Source organism: Zootoca vivipara, chromosome 9, assembly GCF_963506605.1.
Source record: "Zootoca vivipara chromosome 9, rZooViv1.1, whole genome shotgun sequence".
Lineage (NCBI taxonomy): Eukaryota > Metazoa > Chordata > Lepidosauria > Squamata > Lacertidae > Zootoca > Zootoca vivipara.
Window position 1 is genome coordinate 43,765,863 of NC_083284.1, and position 15,625 is coordinate 43,781,487.

General features: G+C 44.3%; 1 protein-coding gene across 1 annotated transcript; it reads left to right on the plus strand.

Annotated features, from left to right (window-relative positions):
• The first annotated feature begins 150 nt into the window (after nt 1-150).
• Nucleotides 151-15,625, plus strand: APELA (apelin receptor early endogenous ligand). Its single transcript, XM_035113476.2, has 3 exons — nt 151-675; nt 6,662-6,751; nt 14,513-15,625. The coding sequence occupies exons 1-2, from the start codon at nt 600-602 to the stop codon at nt 6,748-6,750; spliced, it is 165 nt and encodes a 54-aa protein (XP_034969367.1). The 5' UTR covers nt 151-599; the 3' UTR covers nt 6,751; nt 14,513-15,625.

Consider the following 15,625-nt stretch of genomic DNA (forward strand, 5'->3'; position numbering starts at 1 on the left):
TGCAGCTAGTTGATAAGGGATAAAGATTGCGGGGGGGGGGGTGGCCTCCACCAGAGGGGCCCACAGCGCTTTTTGGTCCTCTTGACTCAGGATGCCTTTTCAGAGGTGGACAAAAGGAAAGACTTCCTGTCCCTTCCCTGGCTTTTCGCATGTGGGACCAACATGGGCAAACGCAGCAAAGCATAAACAGTTGCAAATGGGAGGAGGAAGGCTAGAGCTCGCTTTGCATATTTAGCCTTGCCTGGAATGAATCGAAAGGGAAGTTGTTGGACCATTGTTCGCGGGGCTGCTTCTTTCACGGACGTTTACAGAAGCTGCAGTTTACAGGGGCTTTTCTTCCTGTTGTTTGCTTATGGAAAAGAAGTGGGAGTGACAAAAAGAAAAGGGAAACAGAGGGAGGCACTGACCACAGTGCAGAACCAGTAACCTTGCCTTGTGTGTATGATCATTAACCTTGCTGGAAAAGGCAGCTGGGAGCTCATTTCGAAAGCTTGCCATTAGAATGTGAGCAGAGCCACAGAGATACTGCAGACACATTTCCGGGAGGGGGTCTGCAAATTGGCTGCAAGTGTTACAAATATCGGATCCGGTCTGCAAAAATGAGATTCCAGCAGCTCCTTTTGACCTGGCTTTTGCTCCTGGCTGGGGTGCTCCTGATCGACGGACAGAGGCCAGGTAAGGAAACCCTGTGATCTGACTCCGTTTCCCCGTCTCAGCTGTCTTTTTGTACATCTCTGATCTCCAGCGTGTGTATGGGGATTTCTGGGGCAGCTACGTTTGAAGCCAGGCTTTCTTTTCCTTTTTTTTTATTCGCCTCCCATAGTATTATTTCTGCAGCCGTAACTCTCTTTAAAAGAGAGAGAATGGCTTCCTTAAGAGATGCTGCGCCTACGACATGCCACTTTTGAGATTTCAGTGCAAAGCCATTTCTTTTCCTGCGCACTGAGAAGATGGCAAATAAAGAATTCATGATCACATCAGCTCCTTCAGGGCTTGTGCAAGATGTTACATTTAAATGCTACATTTAACTAGCCTGGTAGGGAGATTTTACCACAATAAAGTCGTGAAAGAAGTGCAAACTGTAAATGTAGATGGGTTAATTCATCTCTATGTGCTGTAACCCTATGAGTAAACTACAGCTTGTGTTATGCAGCTTGTGTTCCTGTGCAAATATTCGTGACTCCTCTCCTATGTGTGTGCAATTATTTCACTTGTTTTCCATTCCCTATAATATCTGGCTAGTAACTGCCCGGACTGCTGCTTTATTGATTCCTGTGATGATTTATTACTTATTTGACAACCTTTATCAGGCAAGGGGTCAGACTTTGCTTCTTCTTTTTAACCTCCTGCCTCATTTGACACCCTCCCAGATTCCTGCAGCTTTCAACAATTTTTAACAGAGCATTGCCAGAGAGATGGGTGAAATCACATCATCTCATATACTGATTCTCCAGAAGAGTAAGATATTTGCATAATTGCCTTCCCTGCCACTCCCCACTTTTCAGAGGGCAGATTCACTTTTCTGAGTGGAGCTGACAGCTCCCAGACCACTTACTCTGCGGTAGTCTCCTTTGCTTGGCTGATACAACTCTCTGGAGCAATTAGCTTGGAGTAGACTGGCAGCCTTAGGCAAAAAGAGCATTGCTTGAGTACTAGCTGGCGGGAATGTACATTCCCAGTCCTCTCTGGTGGAGAAAGCCAAAATGAAACAAGGATGGAACTGAGGGAATACAACAAGTAGCCAGAGTTGTGATCCACCTTTCGGTGCACAGATGAAGAGGCAAGCTTCATCTATGGTGAATTCAGAAAATATTCCCTAAGGGAGTGAGTTGCCCTGAAGACACCTGAGTTTTCCATCCTGCAGAGCAGTTCTCTTAACTGAGCAGCAGGCAGAAAGGGATCTACAGTACTTACCGGTAGTATGCTTTCCCAGATCATTTTTGCATATACCTGGGTTTGCATAAACGGGTGGAGGCCTACAGTTAGAATAAGGAAGATGTGCTCACAGTCAGAGCAATTGTCTATCCCAGGGGTTCCCAACAAAATTTTCTCGAGGACCCCTCATCGAGCCGCTATTGTGACAAGGACCCCCATTAATTCCTAATCCTAAAATTAAAAAGTGAGAGCCAAATTAAGAGTCTTTTTATATTTTATATTTATACGTTTTTTACAGTTCTTCCTCTTCATCTGTAGGCCTTTGTCGTTTTAACGAACCACTTTTTAACCAACGGTCCATTTTTAACTACGCGAACTGTAGCTTCCACGAAAAACAACGCTTTGTTTACAAACACTGCTGTTTTGCAAAGAGGCAGCGCGCGCCAGGGAGGAGGGAGGGGAATGGAGAAGACAGGGTACCTGCGCAGTAGCGCACAAATGAAGCCGACGCGCGCAAAGCATCTTGGGGAGGTGAGCGTTAGTAGAATGTGTGCGCTGCCTCTTTGCAAAACAGTAGTGTTTGTAAAGCGCCACCTAACGGCATACAGCAGAACTACTGCCTCTATCTAATTCTAGTTTTGCGCTAGACTCTGCTTATGCAGGAAGCGGCCAAAACAAAAAATCTGTTATCATACGAAATATATTTAATATATTTTTTTATTCTAATAGCATCTTGCGGACCCCTCTGGCATAGCTCGCGGACCCCTGGGGGTCCCCGGACCACCTGTTGGGAACCACTGGTCTATCCACCTTAGCATTCCAGAGACTTTGAGAAGACTATTACAGTATTGCATTTGTTATTTTGGCTTTAAGGAACACAGAAGAACATTTTAGCTTCCCAACTCTTTTGGAAGATAGTGCCTTGCTGAGGCCACCCACTGAGCATCAGAACTGAGCTATGAGCATTTTCCACATCCAAAACTAGGCTTTTTAGCCACTACACTGGTCTGCGAACTTTATCCCCCCCACCCTTCCAGCACTGAAAGGCTGTGTTGTTTAGTACTTATACAGCACTTTGCCCCTAAGTGTTCAAACCTGCTTTGCATGCCAACTCTGTAAGGTAGGCCACTATTACAGCCACAGGGAGAGAGCGTTGATTCAGCCACCACCTCTTCTTGCCTTTCCTCTCTGATGGCCAATGACTTAACTTTTTGTGTCACGATTAATGTACGTCTAAGGTCACAGCTCAGGATATAACCACAATACTACATCAGCTCTTTGGCTGATTAGGATGGTGCTACTCTGAATATCTCTCCCACCACTGGTGTTTTATTGCAGTCATTTTCTGCAACACATTCTCAATAATTAGTGGTGGGTTTATTCTGCTTTAGTTTGTTCTGCAATGCTTCCAACGGTGCTACCACATTACTGCTGTCAACAAAAGTGGGATAAAAATAAACCAGGATGCTATAACAAGTTGTGGGAGTTCAGTAGGAAGTTACGAGACATGTGCTGATTAGAAATGAAGGAGGAATCACATATAAATGCCTCAGAAGCATTGTGAGAACAAATGGTCATGAATGTGCAATACCGTGTTTCCCCTTTTTTAAGACACCGTCTTATAACTTTTTTTCTGAAAAAAAACACACGGTGTCTTATTTTCAGGGGATGTCTTTTTTTTTTTATTACCGATAGCCTACTGGAGGAAGGCAAACATTACAGTATATCCTGCTCTGCTCGCTTTTGCCTAAGGCTGTATCTACCCCTGGCACGTGGGCTGAAAATGGTCTCTGCCAATCTTAATATCATCAAAAGTCTCAGTTTGATCTTTTATGTTGTGAAGCAACCTCCAATCTGCAGGCCATATTTGGCTGGCTGCTGGCCCCAATTTAGCCTACAAATCCTTTCTTCCTCCAACCCATGTCCACTGGCCCGACACCTGACATAACTACTGGTACCAATGCACAAATGGCAGTCTTAAAGTGTGCTCCTAGTTGTGCATGGGCAAAAGGAGGATTGCCCCATTGGCAAGGAGGATTGCCCCTGATGTAACATGCATTTTGAGAAATTACATAAAAGTAACGCAAGAATTCCTAGAGGATCGCACTTTCCTGTTATTTATATAGCACTTTTATTTACATATTTAAAATTTCCAAGCTTGCTTGTTTCAGTTCTATACCACCTTTGCAGGTGGTTAATCAAGCTATTAACATGACAAATTAAAGCGAAAGAATATTAAAATGGACTTATCAATCAGCACAAAAAAGCAACCTAAAAGCCAGCATAAACACAAGCAGCATAAAGTACATGCAGGTCCTGCTGTCCACCTGCTCACTATCTACCTGTTCACTTATCCAAACAGAAATAATAATGAAAACCTGGCTACACACTCCACAGATTCAGATATCCAAAGAGCCGAAGATTGTCCACTGCTTTACTTGTTGTGCTTGGCTGGTCAGTGGCAGCCATTTTTGGACAGAAACCATGGCAGGAGGGGACAGAGATAACCGATTCCCAAAGGCATCAATGGAAATTGTGGGTTTGTTTGCAAACATTTGCCTAACGAATGATTTCCAGGAAATGTATTGTGGATGGCTAGCAGGATCTGCTGGTAACAAAGCATTGATGGTGACTGTTGAAGGGCCTTGAGTTTACGATGTTTATTCCCCAAGCCTTGTCATTTTGCAGTCTCCCATTGCCCTCACAACAGCCAACAATAACAGTATACAGTATACTCTGCCCGGTGCTGCTGGGCGCTCCTGAGCGCTCGGCGCTGCAGCAGCCGGTTCCGGGCGGCGGGGCGGCATTCCAGGAAGAGGCGAGGCCGCTGCCTCGGGCGCTCCGCCCAGCGCTGCCGTGTGCTCCGCGCAGCAGCAGCCGGTTCTGGGTGGCGGGGCGGCAGGCCTCCTCCTCCTGGCTCAGGCACTCCACTCCGTGCGGCGCTGCTAGGCGCTTTGCACGCTCACAGCTGCAGCAGCAGACCCCGAGCTGGCTCGGGCGTTCCACACGGCGCTGCTGAGCACTCCTGGCCTGGGCGCTCCGCGGGAAGGTGCCGCCTGAGGGAAAAGAAGGCGAAGTTCGAGGGCGGCGGCGGCTCCTCAGGGGCTGCCAGATGGGGGGTAATTCCGGGCTCGCTCCTTCCTGGATACGGAGCCCAAACTCCGAGGATGCAGAGAAAGCGACCCACCCCCCAGCCGCCTGTTCCTCCGCCGCGGCTCCTTGCGCCTCCCTGGGGCCAAGGCACCCAGCGGTTCGCTCGCAAAGTTGTCCTTTAAGGGAGGGAGAGAGGAGGCGGGGCGGCTGGGGGTGACTGAGGGGAGAGAGCCCAGGTTTGGGCAGGACGGTGGCTGGCGCGGGGCGCTTTTCCCTCGCGTGGTGGGCACTTGGAGAAAGGGGCTCTTTCTCTACCGTACTTGCCACGGAGGGCGGGGCGGCAGGCTGAAATCACTTCAAATGGCGTTTTTAAACGCCATTTTCCCTCCTCAGGGCTGACTTAGCTGCGTTCCTCCTAGGCGCGCGCTACAGCTGATCTGCAGCTCTGCTCTCTGCTTCCTTGCTTAGCCAGCGGCTGAGCGCTCCGCGCTGCAGCAGTCAGTTCCAGGCCCCAAGCTGGCAGGCATGGGGGTATGTCTTATTTTCGGGGTATGTCTTATATTTCTCAACTGCTTAAAATTGCTGCCCTGGCTTACTTTATGACTACGTATTAAAAAAGGGGAAACACGGTAAATGGGATGTCTGGAGGGACCCTAAACATGGTCTATTTTGTAAACTGCTTTGAGGGTTTCTTTTTTACAAGCAATCCATTTGTAAATTTTATGAAATAAAAAAATATTTACAGCGCCAATGAAAGTGGCATGCCTTTTTCAGAGAACTACGTAACTACTATTAGCCCCTGTTTTGTTCTGGGTGCAAAAGTGTTTAGTTCCTTGTTAGGAAAAAGATATTTATCCGACATTATTTATTTTATTCTATTTAATAAATCCCCACTCTCCATATAAAAAGGCTCTCCAGGTGGCTTACAAAATTTAAAGAAAAAACAATTAAACCATGAGTGGATATTAAGAGTTCTTGCACACAACACTTTTGTTCCATGCATTAAAATCAAAGAACATGACTCAGCCAAGAATAAACACTTCTTAAAATTCCATTAATTTCCAGGGAACATGCAGGACAATCCATGCTGACTCAAAAGCCAGCCCCACTGTGATCATTAGGCATTACTCCCTAGAAGGTTTTGCTTAGGATGGCAATTTAACATAAGACCCTGCTGAACTACTGACAATTTCATATTGTGTGCCCAGGTATAGATTTTATAATATTCAATATGTGAAGAAATGTGCAGAATCCACATAGGTTTAGATGTGATGCTTTAGTTAAGATTCATGCATTGCAGGGGGTGGACTGAATGACCCTTGGTTCCCTTCCAACTCTTACAATTGTATGATTCTATGAACTCCTATGTGACTTACTTCTGAGTAGAGTACTTAGGTTTTGCTGAACCACAGACAGCTGAAGGTTCTGCAGTTTACAATGGTCTGAGACATCTGAAAAATTGGGCAAATTCTGGGTTGGGATGGGATGGGGAGCCGAGTGCTTCTGGAAGAAGACAGACTTGCTACATTGAAATTTTATACTTTGGGATCCCACGGGTGCAGGAAATAGCATCTTGCAGAAAGCAGACACGCTTTATGCCGCTTCAGAACAGCAACCGTTATTGTTTACCTGGCGTTCATTTTGACATCTTGCTCTTTTCATGTTCTCTCTCTCTCTCTCTCCTGTCTTCCAGCTAATGTGGCCTCCAGGCGAAAACTCCACAGACATCACTGCTCCCACAGGAGATGCATGCCCCTTCATTCCAGAGTGCCCTTCCCCTGAGGTATCAAAAAAAAAACCTATGGTGCTTGGGCTAATTTTAGGCAAAGGGTCATTCATAAGTGTTTGGTAATAAAACCAGGCGCCAGTAGGATGGGACTGTCGAAGGCTGCCCCTCCAGCATTGTTCTGGGGACAGCGTAGGGGAATGCCAAATGTGTTCCCCAGAAAATATGCCCGTTTGCAAACTTATGCATTCATTTCCAAATGGTTTCGGGGGCATTTTGCTAACCTCAGACCACAAACAATTTCCTTTGGCCTCCGTTCTTTGTGATTTTATTTGCTCTGAAAATAGAGCAACAGGGAGGGAGCGGTGGGGGTGGGAATGAACTCAAAGGGGGGGGGAGAGAAACAGCACAATAAAAGTGCTTGTTTTATGTGAACTCCGGGGCACGGTTCCAAATGAGTGAGTAGTACTGGGCTCTCTGTCAATTATTTCACTCTCTGAAGCTGCACAGAGAATGGGACCCATTTGATGCCCTGCTGTCTTTTTTGCAGTTTTCCACTAGCCAAAGGCAAGAGGTCCCCCCTCCTCCCCCCCCCAATCTTGCACATGAAAGTGATAATAATTCACTATTATAAAACCTGAAAGATGGAATTCCTTGGGCAGAACCATCCAATACGTCTATCTCACTTAAGAATAAGGTGGACACAATCTATAAAAATTGGATCTACCTGGAGTACGTGGAACCCAGAGGGTAGCATCGGTCATAGTGTAGACCCACTAAAATCAGTGGATTTAAAATGAGTTATAATTAACTTAAACCGATTGATTGCAGTGGGGCTATTCTGAGTATGACCTAGTCCAATACCATCCAGAGGTGTCTGATGGTATTCAGTGTTATTATGAGAAGATTCCTTCCACCCTCTCTTGGGTCAACCTATGGCAGGATTTGTGTGAAATTGTGTCAAGGATCTGATCTTCGTGTGGGAAGACTCTCACTAGATTTTTGTAATTTTGTAGATTTTCTTCTACTGTATTATTTTCACAGCAGCATGATACACAGCCATGTGGCAGGGAATGCTTTCCTAGCAATTATTTTATTCGTTGACTTTGTAAAGCTTATATACTGCTTGATTGTTGAAAAAGTCTCAAATCAGTCTACATAAAACATTAACATTATCACTAAGAAATTTACCCTCAGCACATTAACTTGGTGGATTTCCTCATGCCAGATTGTTCTTAAAGGAACAGGATATATTAAAACAAAACAAAAAAATAAAGGCAGCCATTACTATTTAGCTCTGTAACAGCCAACTTTGCTGAATGGACACTATATAAACCAGGCATGGGGGATCTGTGGGCCTCTAGTTGTTGTTGAAAACCAGCTCCTATCAGCCCCAGCCAGTATGGCCAATGGTCAAGGGTGATGGCAATTATAACCCAGAAACATCTTCAGGGCCAGAAGGTTCCACACTTCTGAATGTATACACTGAACATTTAAAGCACATGACTTCCCCTAAAGAATTTCAGGAGCTGGTTTCTTAAGGGTGCTGGGAATTTTAGCTCAGTGAGGGGAAAACTGCAGTTCCCAGGATTCCTGGGGAGGGGAATAATGTGCTTTAAATTACGGTGTGCATGCAGTTTTCAATTCCACGTGGATTTCACCACTGGTAGAGATTTAACCACAGGCCTGTGCAGCTATCCCAGGGAAATAGGTATGTGTAGTGGCTAAGGGGTGGGGTTTTTTTTTTTTAAAAAAGGGTTTTATCCAGCGTGATGGCAAATTTCAGTCCATTAATTGGATGAGGAGGACTAGTGTTGGGTATAGTCCACCATTTGGAACCGCTCCCTATTTAATTAAAAAGGTATCACCTTAGACTGATCTTGTTAAGAGGGAAGAACTCAAAGGTCCTTTGATGTGAGGGCCCAAAGAGCAGCTGTGTTATTCTACCACAGCAAAAAGACAAAGCACGAGGGGGCATCGACTAACAAGCCTGTCGTAGCAGGGGCTCATGTGCCATCCAATTCAAAAGAGCTGGGAGCAGGCTGTTGCATTGTGAACCTGAGAGCTCTTTGATTTTAAGATTGCATTCTGCGGTATAAAGCTGAAGTAGCACTTTTGAACCCAAGTGGGGCTTCTGCAGGTTAAAGAATAGAAGGTGCAAAGGATCAATGCTTTCTGGTCTAGAGGGCACTATATAAATGCAGATGCTTCCGCCGCTCCAGAAGCACACAGGTAGGACATGTAAATATGTCACAGCAAGGATCAAAAGGATGCCCAAGCTGCCTCTTAGAGAAGCACACTATTTGCAGATGAATAAAACATGCACATGATAGCTTTGCATCTGGCAGCGCCTCTTGTTGTATACATCAGGATAATGGCATAGCCTTAGGTAGTTTGGCTGTAATAAATAAAAAATGACACAGGCTATAAGCCCCAAAATCAATTCTCTCAAAATGTCAGCTTCTTGGAACTAGCAAGACTAATCAGGAGCGAGTGTCGTTAAGGGACAGCAACTGGCCCTCCAAGGACACTTTACATTTTGCTAAGCAGTTCAGCCGAAGTCAGAACTGCGTTTCTGACAGTGCCATAAGTTTTGTGAAACCTACCTGCGTAGAAGCTGGGAAGAAAATGAAATCCATCCAAATCACTTTTGGTGCTATTCTTCTTTGTCTGTTTTTTAAAAATATATATATTGCACCATCAGTGCTGCCCTGGACTGCTTTGGGGGGAACGATGGAATATAAAAATACAGAATGCACATGCCATTTTACAGCGTAGAAGAGTACAAGTCCCTGTCTCAAGGGCTAACAAGATGTCTGTGATGCAAAAGCCCTGATGAATTGGACCAAAAGCCTATCATGTCTGGTGTGCTGTTCCCACAGTGACCCACCCGATGCGGATGGGAAGCTCAGAAGCAGATCATGAGCACAATAGCCAAGTCCTAGCTCATGTTCCCCAGCAACTGGTATTCAGATGCTGGAAGTAATATATAGCCACCACGACTAGTAGCTATTGATAGCCTCATCCTCCACGAATTTGTCTAACTTCCTTTCAAAGCCATCCAGGTTAGCGACCATCACTGCATCTCTTGGTAGCAAATCCCAAGGTTTAACTGTGTGCAGAGAAGCACTAGCTTTTGTTTGCCTTGAATCTACCATTCGCCATCAGAGAGCCAGGAGAGGAAGGGTGAGAGGAGGAGAGGCAGGAGTAAACAGGGAAAGAATGTGGGTTATTTCAGTTATACACACTTAGGCTTAGTCACAAAGGAAGCCGGTGAAGGAATTTGATAAGTGATTCTAAAGCAATGGGAATTCATTCGGCCCCAAACAGCCTGCACTGAGATACGACCAAGAAACCCACCAGAAAAAAAGTTGATGTTTGCAAGTCTCAGGAAGCCTCAGTCAACAACAATAAAAGGTTTCTTCCTTGAAAGTAACACCTTGGCTTATATGTGATGCTAGAAGTACCAAATGTATTTAAAAGCTTTGTCTCCATCATGTTAAGTTTTCCAAGATCCCAGCCAGCTACTGGTACATCACTGGGTGTGGTTTTTTTAAAAGAAGTATGCCTTTTTATAATGATAAAAGGGGGGCAAGGTCCACCTGTGTGTCAATTACAGCAGGTGGCAGATTAAGCGAGAGGGGAGTGGTATCAGCTTAAGGATCTCAAGCCAAAGCGACCACATCCACTCACTCAGCACTTTGGAAATCAGAATTAGGAGGAGGCAGACTCCTCGAGTCACTAGCTTCAGAAGTGTTTCCGAGTATGGAATCAATCATCTCCTTCCCCTACTTCCAGTGTTTCATGACTGTGTGCAGAGAAGGTCTCTAATGCGCCTTGGAGCATAATGCATGCAAGTTAATAGTACGGAGTCTGGGTGATAAACATGCACTTAGGTGGATTTCCCATCCCTCCTTACAGAATATCTGTTTGCAAGACTAAAAGCTATTTTGTAGCTAGTTCCGTTTGGGGAAACTGCTCTGCCCTAACAACAGAGCAGAAACAGATGCTCTTTAACCACGACCTGGTCTAGCGATATTCTGAACAACTGAAATGTGTGTTTTGGGGTGCCAGGGAAGGGAAGGGGTGGGGACAGAGTTCAAGATTTCAGACCTGTCTGCAAAAGTTGCATGGCGCATCCCCTACAACTATATGGATCATGCGCTTCGTTGTGCATTTGTCTGTATGGAATCCACACATTTTCAAGTGCTAAGATTCTTACAAAATTAAGCACTGGTTGAGTCTAAGCCAGGCATCCCCAAACTTCGGCCCTCCAGATGTTTTGGACTACAATACCCATCTTCCCCGACCACTGGTCCTGTTAGCTAGGGATCATGGGAGTTGTAGGCCAAAACATCTGGAGGGCCGCAGTTTGGGGATGCCTGGTCTAAGCTATGCCTGTAGTTCTGAACTGGTCAACAAGCACGGATTAATCCACTAGAGCAGGGATACTGTTGACCCTCCAGATCAGGGTTAGCCATCAGGGGACTCCAACTCCCATTGTCAGAATGGCCCAATGATAAGGAGGCTCTGAAGGGCTCCATGTTAGCTCTTCCTGCTCCAGATATTGTTGGACTACTACTCCCATCATCCCTAAGCATTGCCCATGCTGCCTCAGGATGATGGGATCTGGAGTCCAATGTCATCTAGTTCTCCACGTCAGCCGTAAGAGTAACTCATGGTTGAGCTTATCTTTGCTGTTTCCCAGGCAGTAGCGCCTTCAGATGAAATGCAGCTAGGCCTACCAGAAAAGCCTTGCCATTTATGCTTCCTACTGGCTAAGGGTTGTTCACATGTATGCATCACACATTGTATCAGTTCCAATGACAGCCCATGAGGCTCAGAGGCCATACTTTCAGCTAACTGAATGGCAATAAGTGAAATGTCCGTTCTTAGAAAATTGCCAGTCTTGGCAAAAAGAGTTGTGCGTCAATGTAAGATTTATTGACATTTTGAATACAGTATTCCTTTAAAAAAAAAAAACCTAGCCCAATCTTAAGAAATCCATCACGGGCACAAATGTTTTAACTGTTAATGGGGAGGAAAATGATCAGAGCTCTCAAATGCATTCAGTCATTGCACTGGCTTAATTCCAGGATTAAGATTATAAAAAGAGAATGTTGCTCCTGCTAGACTTTTTACTGCGCAGCAGATTCATAATGTGTTTTGAAATCCCGGCCTGCTCTCGGAGATTGAGGATGAATTGCCACAGACATACAGAGGCATAAAAGGTCATAGCCGTGCCATGGCACTCGGATGGAAGTAAGCTCCGTTGAATTTAGCAGAGAACAGAAATGCTATTAATAATACTTATACTGTGTCAGCAGCAAGCATGGCACCTCACAGAGTTATAGACACAAGTCAAATCCCTGCTAGCAAGGAGTTTACGAAGTAGGAAGGCTGCTTAAGGATTGCCCCAAAATAAGAAAGTGTCACAAAAGGAAGTGAAAGCGAGGACAAAAGAAACAACAGGATTTTCATAAAATGTGTGCATGCTAATTTATTTGCATGCAAATTTAGAATTACTATAATTTAAATTGTAATACAATGCAGTTCACTGTACTGTAGTGGCCTATGCACCTGCTCTGTTTTCTGGTGCTATTGATGGGTCATTTCCAGGCCCCTCCTGCTCTCCCTTCTTGAAGTCCTAGCCTTTAAACTAGACTTAGTCCAGGCAGCCCATCACATAGAAGGGCCTCCTCTTTAAAGCTGGATGTGTGCCCCAGTTCTGGGGGCAGGAGTATCATGAAAACTCCAGGCTCCATAGAGATTGTACCTTTTCATATTTTTATACAAAGGCTCTCATCACATAATGGACCCAAAATGGTTATGATCTAGAGCGGTGTTATGGTACTGTACAAGGACACCGGAAAGAACTACCATACTTAAATTTCCAGAAATAGAAGATTCACCTATGTTTTCTATCTCCCGTAAACCCTTAAGATTGCAGATTGGGATCCACTCGCACATATGTTAAGGAGGAATCATAGCAATAGGCCTGCCATTTGGACCTGCCTTGAGAAAGAGCAAAGAGGGAGAAAATGATTTATTGGGGTAGCCAGACGAAATGGGAGGACAGGCCTTTTGCACCTTTAATAGGGCATTTCAGGAAATTCTCTGAAATTCTCTCTTCCACACAACTATTAATAGTGTAGGACATGCACACTGAAAATTTCAAACAGGTTTCTATTTGTTTGGGGTTGGTTTTAAAAGTGGGGGCCGGGCCTCTTATTTGTAATGTGGACTATATGGGATGTGGACTATTTAGCTGATCATATTTAAAAAGTGATTTTTCCTAGGGATACAACATCGTCAGTTACAGGCAAGAATTTCCACCTGTTTCACAAGCAAAGTCTTTTGGAAATGCAGCAATTTGTATGTTTGCTCAAGTATTACCCTCCCAAGGGTCTCAAGTGAGCACAGTCAGACTTTTAGGCTCCTCTAAGCATCTATGGGTAGCAAGCACTGTTTGAATAATGTACCTATTTAACTGGTTTTTAAACCGATCAGGGGGTGGGGCAAATGCATCCTGTTTACCTGAACCAAATCAACTTGTGCAAGCAAACCTACAACTATTGCACTTAAACCTCAAAATTTCCACTGAAACCAACTCTCATAATGGCTACAATTCTCTGCAGTTGCATAGATCTCTTCAAAGCAGCAAATGCTACACAATGCAGGGCTTTACGGAACGGAAGAGAGCAGCTTAAGAACAGAAAATGCCCTTTCCTTGGATAATAATATTTTAATGTTAATACCTTATAACTCTTTACAATCACAGAACAGATGTAAAGTTTATTATGACTGGTCAAAGGAGCACGAGTATCTTGGCACCAGAAAGTTCAACTGTTCTCAAAAATCTGTTCTTCCCCCTACCTCTTTTAAAAGTTGAGAACTATATGTGTACAAGTGGGGTTCAAACAGGAGTTGTCAAGGTGTCAACCAACCAGGAGTACCCAACTCCATTCAACCCCTACTTCATCTCCTGCCAATTTCTTCACAACTGACTCTAAACCAGGGGTCAGCAAGGTTTATTTTGTCTGGGCCGGATCGGTCCCACGGAGATCCCTCTGTGGGCCGGATCACCTGTGTGCATGATTTTCGGCATCTGCGCCTGCGCAGACACAATTTTTGGCGCTGTGGAAGCAAGTCCCCGCGCTGCACCGGTTTAGTGCAGCGCATGAGCGGGCAGCTCGGTTCGGGGACAGCTCGTGGGTCGGTCAAACGATCTCCGTGGGCAGCTTCTGGCCCATGGGCCTTAGGTTGCTAACCCCTGCTCTGAACATTCAAATGCCTTCTAAGCATTCCTGATCCTCATTGAGATGGGTTTTGGTGGGGTGGGGCGTTAGTGCCATATTATTCTAATAAGAATTGTACTTTGACAATGCATTTTTCCTGAGCCTGCCGATATCTACCTCTTTTTTGTGGCCCTGGTTGGCAATGTAATCATCACCCCTTGACTACCTGAGTTTGCTATTAACTTGTTTGGAGGTTCTAGCAAGGGAGTGTAGCTATCGTATACCCTTGACCGAAGAACCGTATCTAGGATGGTCATCCTATTCCACCAAGTGTGCAGTTTTTTGGGGGGGGACACAGGGAGCAGAAGGGGACACACACCTAGCTAGCCAGATCAGTCGAATCAAACCTGGTGATCAATGGAGTGTCATGTCGCAACCAGATCACCCTTGCATCACATTTTTTTAAAAAAACATGTGCCAATAAAGGCTAGTAGAAACTATTAGGAGGGTTTAAAAAATGTTGGCCACCTTAATACAATTATTTTAAATCTTGTCTGGTTTACTCTTCTCCCAAATGTAGCTTCCACCAACTGCCTGGCGAAAGGAATGGAGATGTGCAAATGACCAAATTTGATAGCGGCACTGTTGTAATCTATATAGGTGTCCCATAAGCCATCACCTGGAAACATTTAAAAAATCTTACCAGAGGCCCGCTGAAACAAGCTTCACAGGAGTTTGGGGTTTTTCTAAGCAGGAATAAAATCAATGAAGAACTAAGGGATCCATTCCTGGACTTTGGAGGATCATCAGTGCCATATGGTCTCCATTCTTTTCTACACATCAACACCGGTAACCAGAAAGCAAACTTTACAATATTAGAAGAGTTGTGTGTCATTAGAAAAAACAGAAACCCAAACTATTGGTATATTAATAGTGTTTATTCACGTGTCTGTATATCTTTTAACACCCAGCTAAGAAAATGCAAGAAAGAAGCCGTTGTTTCATAAACATTATGATTCGTTGGAATATTTATAAAAATGCATATTGGATGTTTGAAGCTACAGTTATTCTATCACCTTTCCCAGTCTTTCAAGACTAGTATATCTGTTGACATTACTAGGTGAATACTTCAAGTGGAAAATTCCTTAAATAATGATCAGCCTTAACTGGAAAGTCTTACAAGCATGTCTGAATCTTCCACTCACACCAGTGGAAAATATGCCAAAGCTATGCTGGATGCTAGCTTAGTAGAACCGGCGTCTTATCAAACAGATCAACCTAGTCTTCCTTAAAAGTATTACTGGTTGTATTTGTACTAATTTTAACCTGTTTACAGCTTACGTTGGGATTTCATTATTTCCTTAAGGCATGTTTGTAACTGTATATGTTGTAAAATGGTACTTCAAATAGCATTCTCATATTAATCTTTGTACAATTTTGTTAAAAATTTTGTATTCTGTACATGGAAACTGCCCACATCCAAAGACAAGTGAAATATTTGCCTAATTTGTAAATTTCATAAGGGATCAATGTAAACTTTAATAATTGATGTAGCTAAATAAAATATAGCTAAAATCATGCTATTAGTTTTTCTTTCTTTTTTCGAAAGAAGGCATAACGTTGATCAGATTTTGCAGCTTGCAATGCATTCGTTCACTTTAAATAAGATGTAGCTGTTGAGATTCTGCCTGGG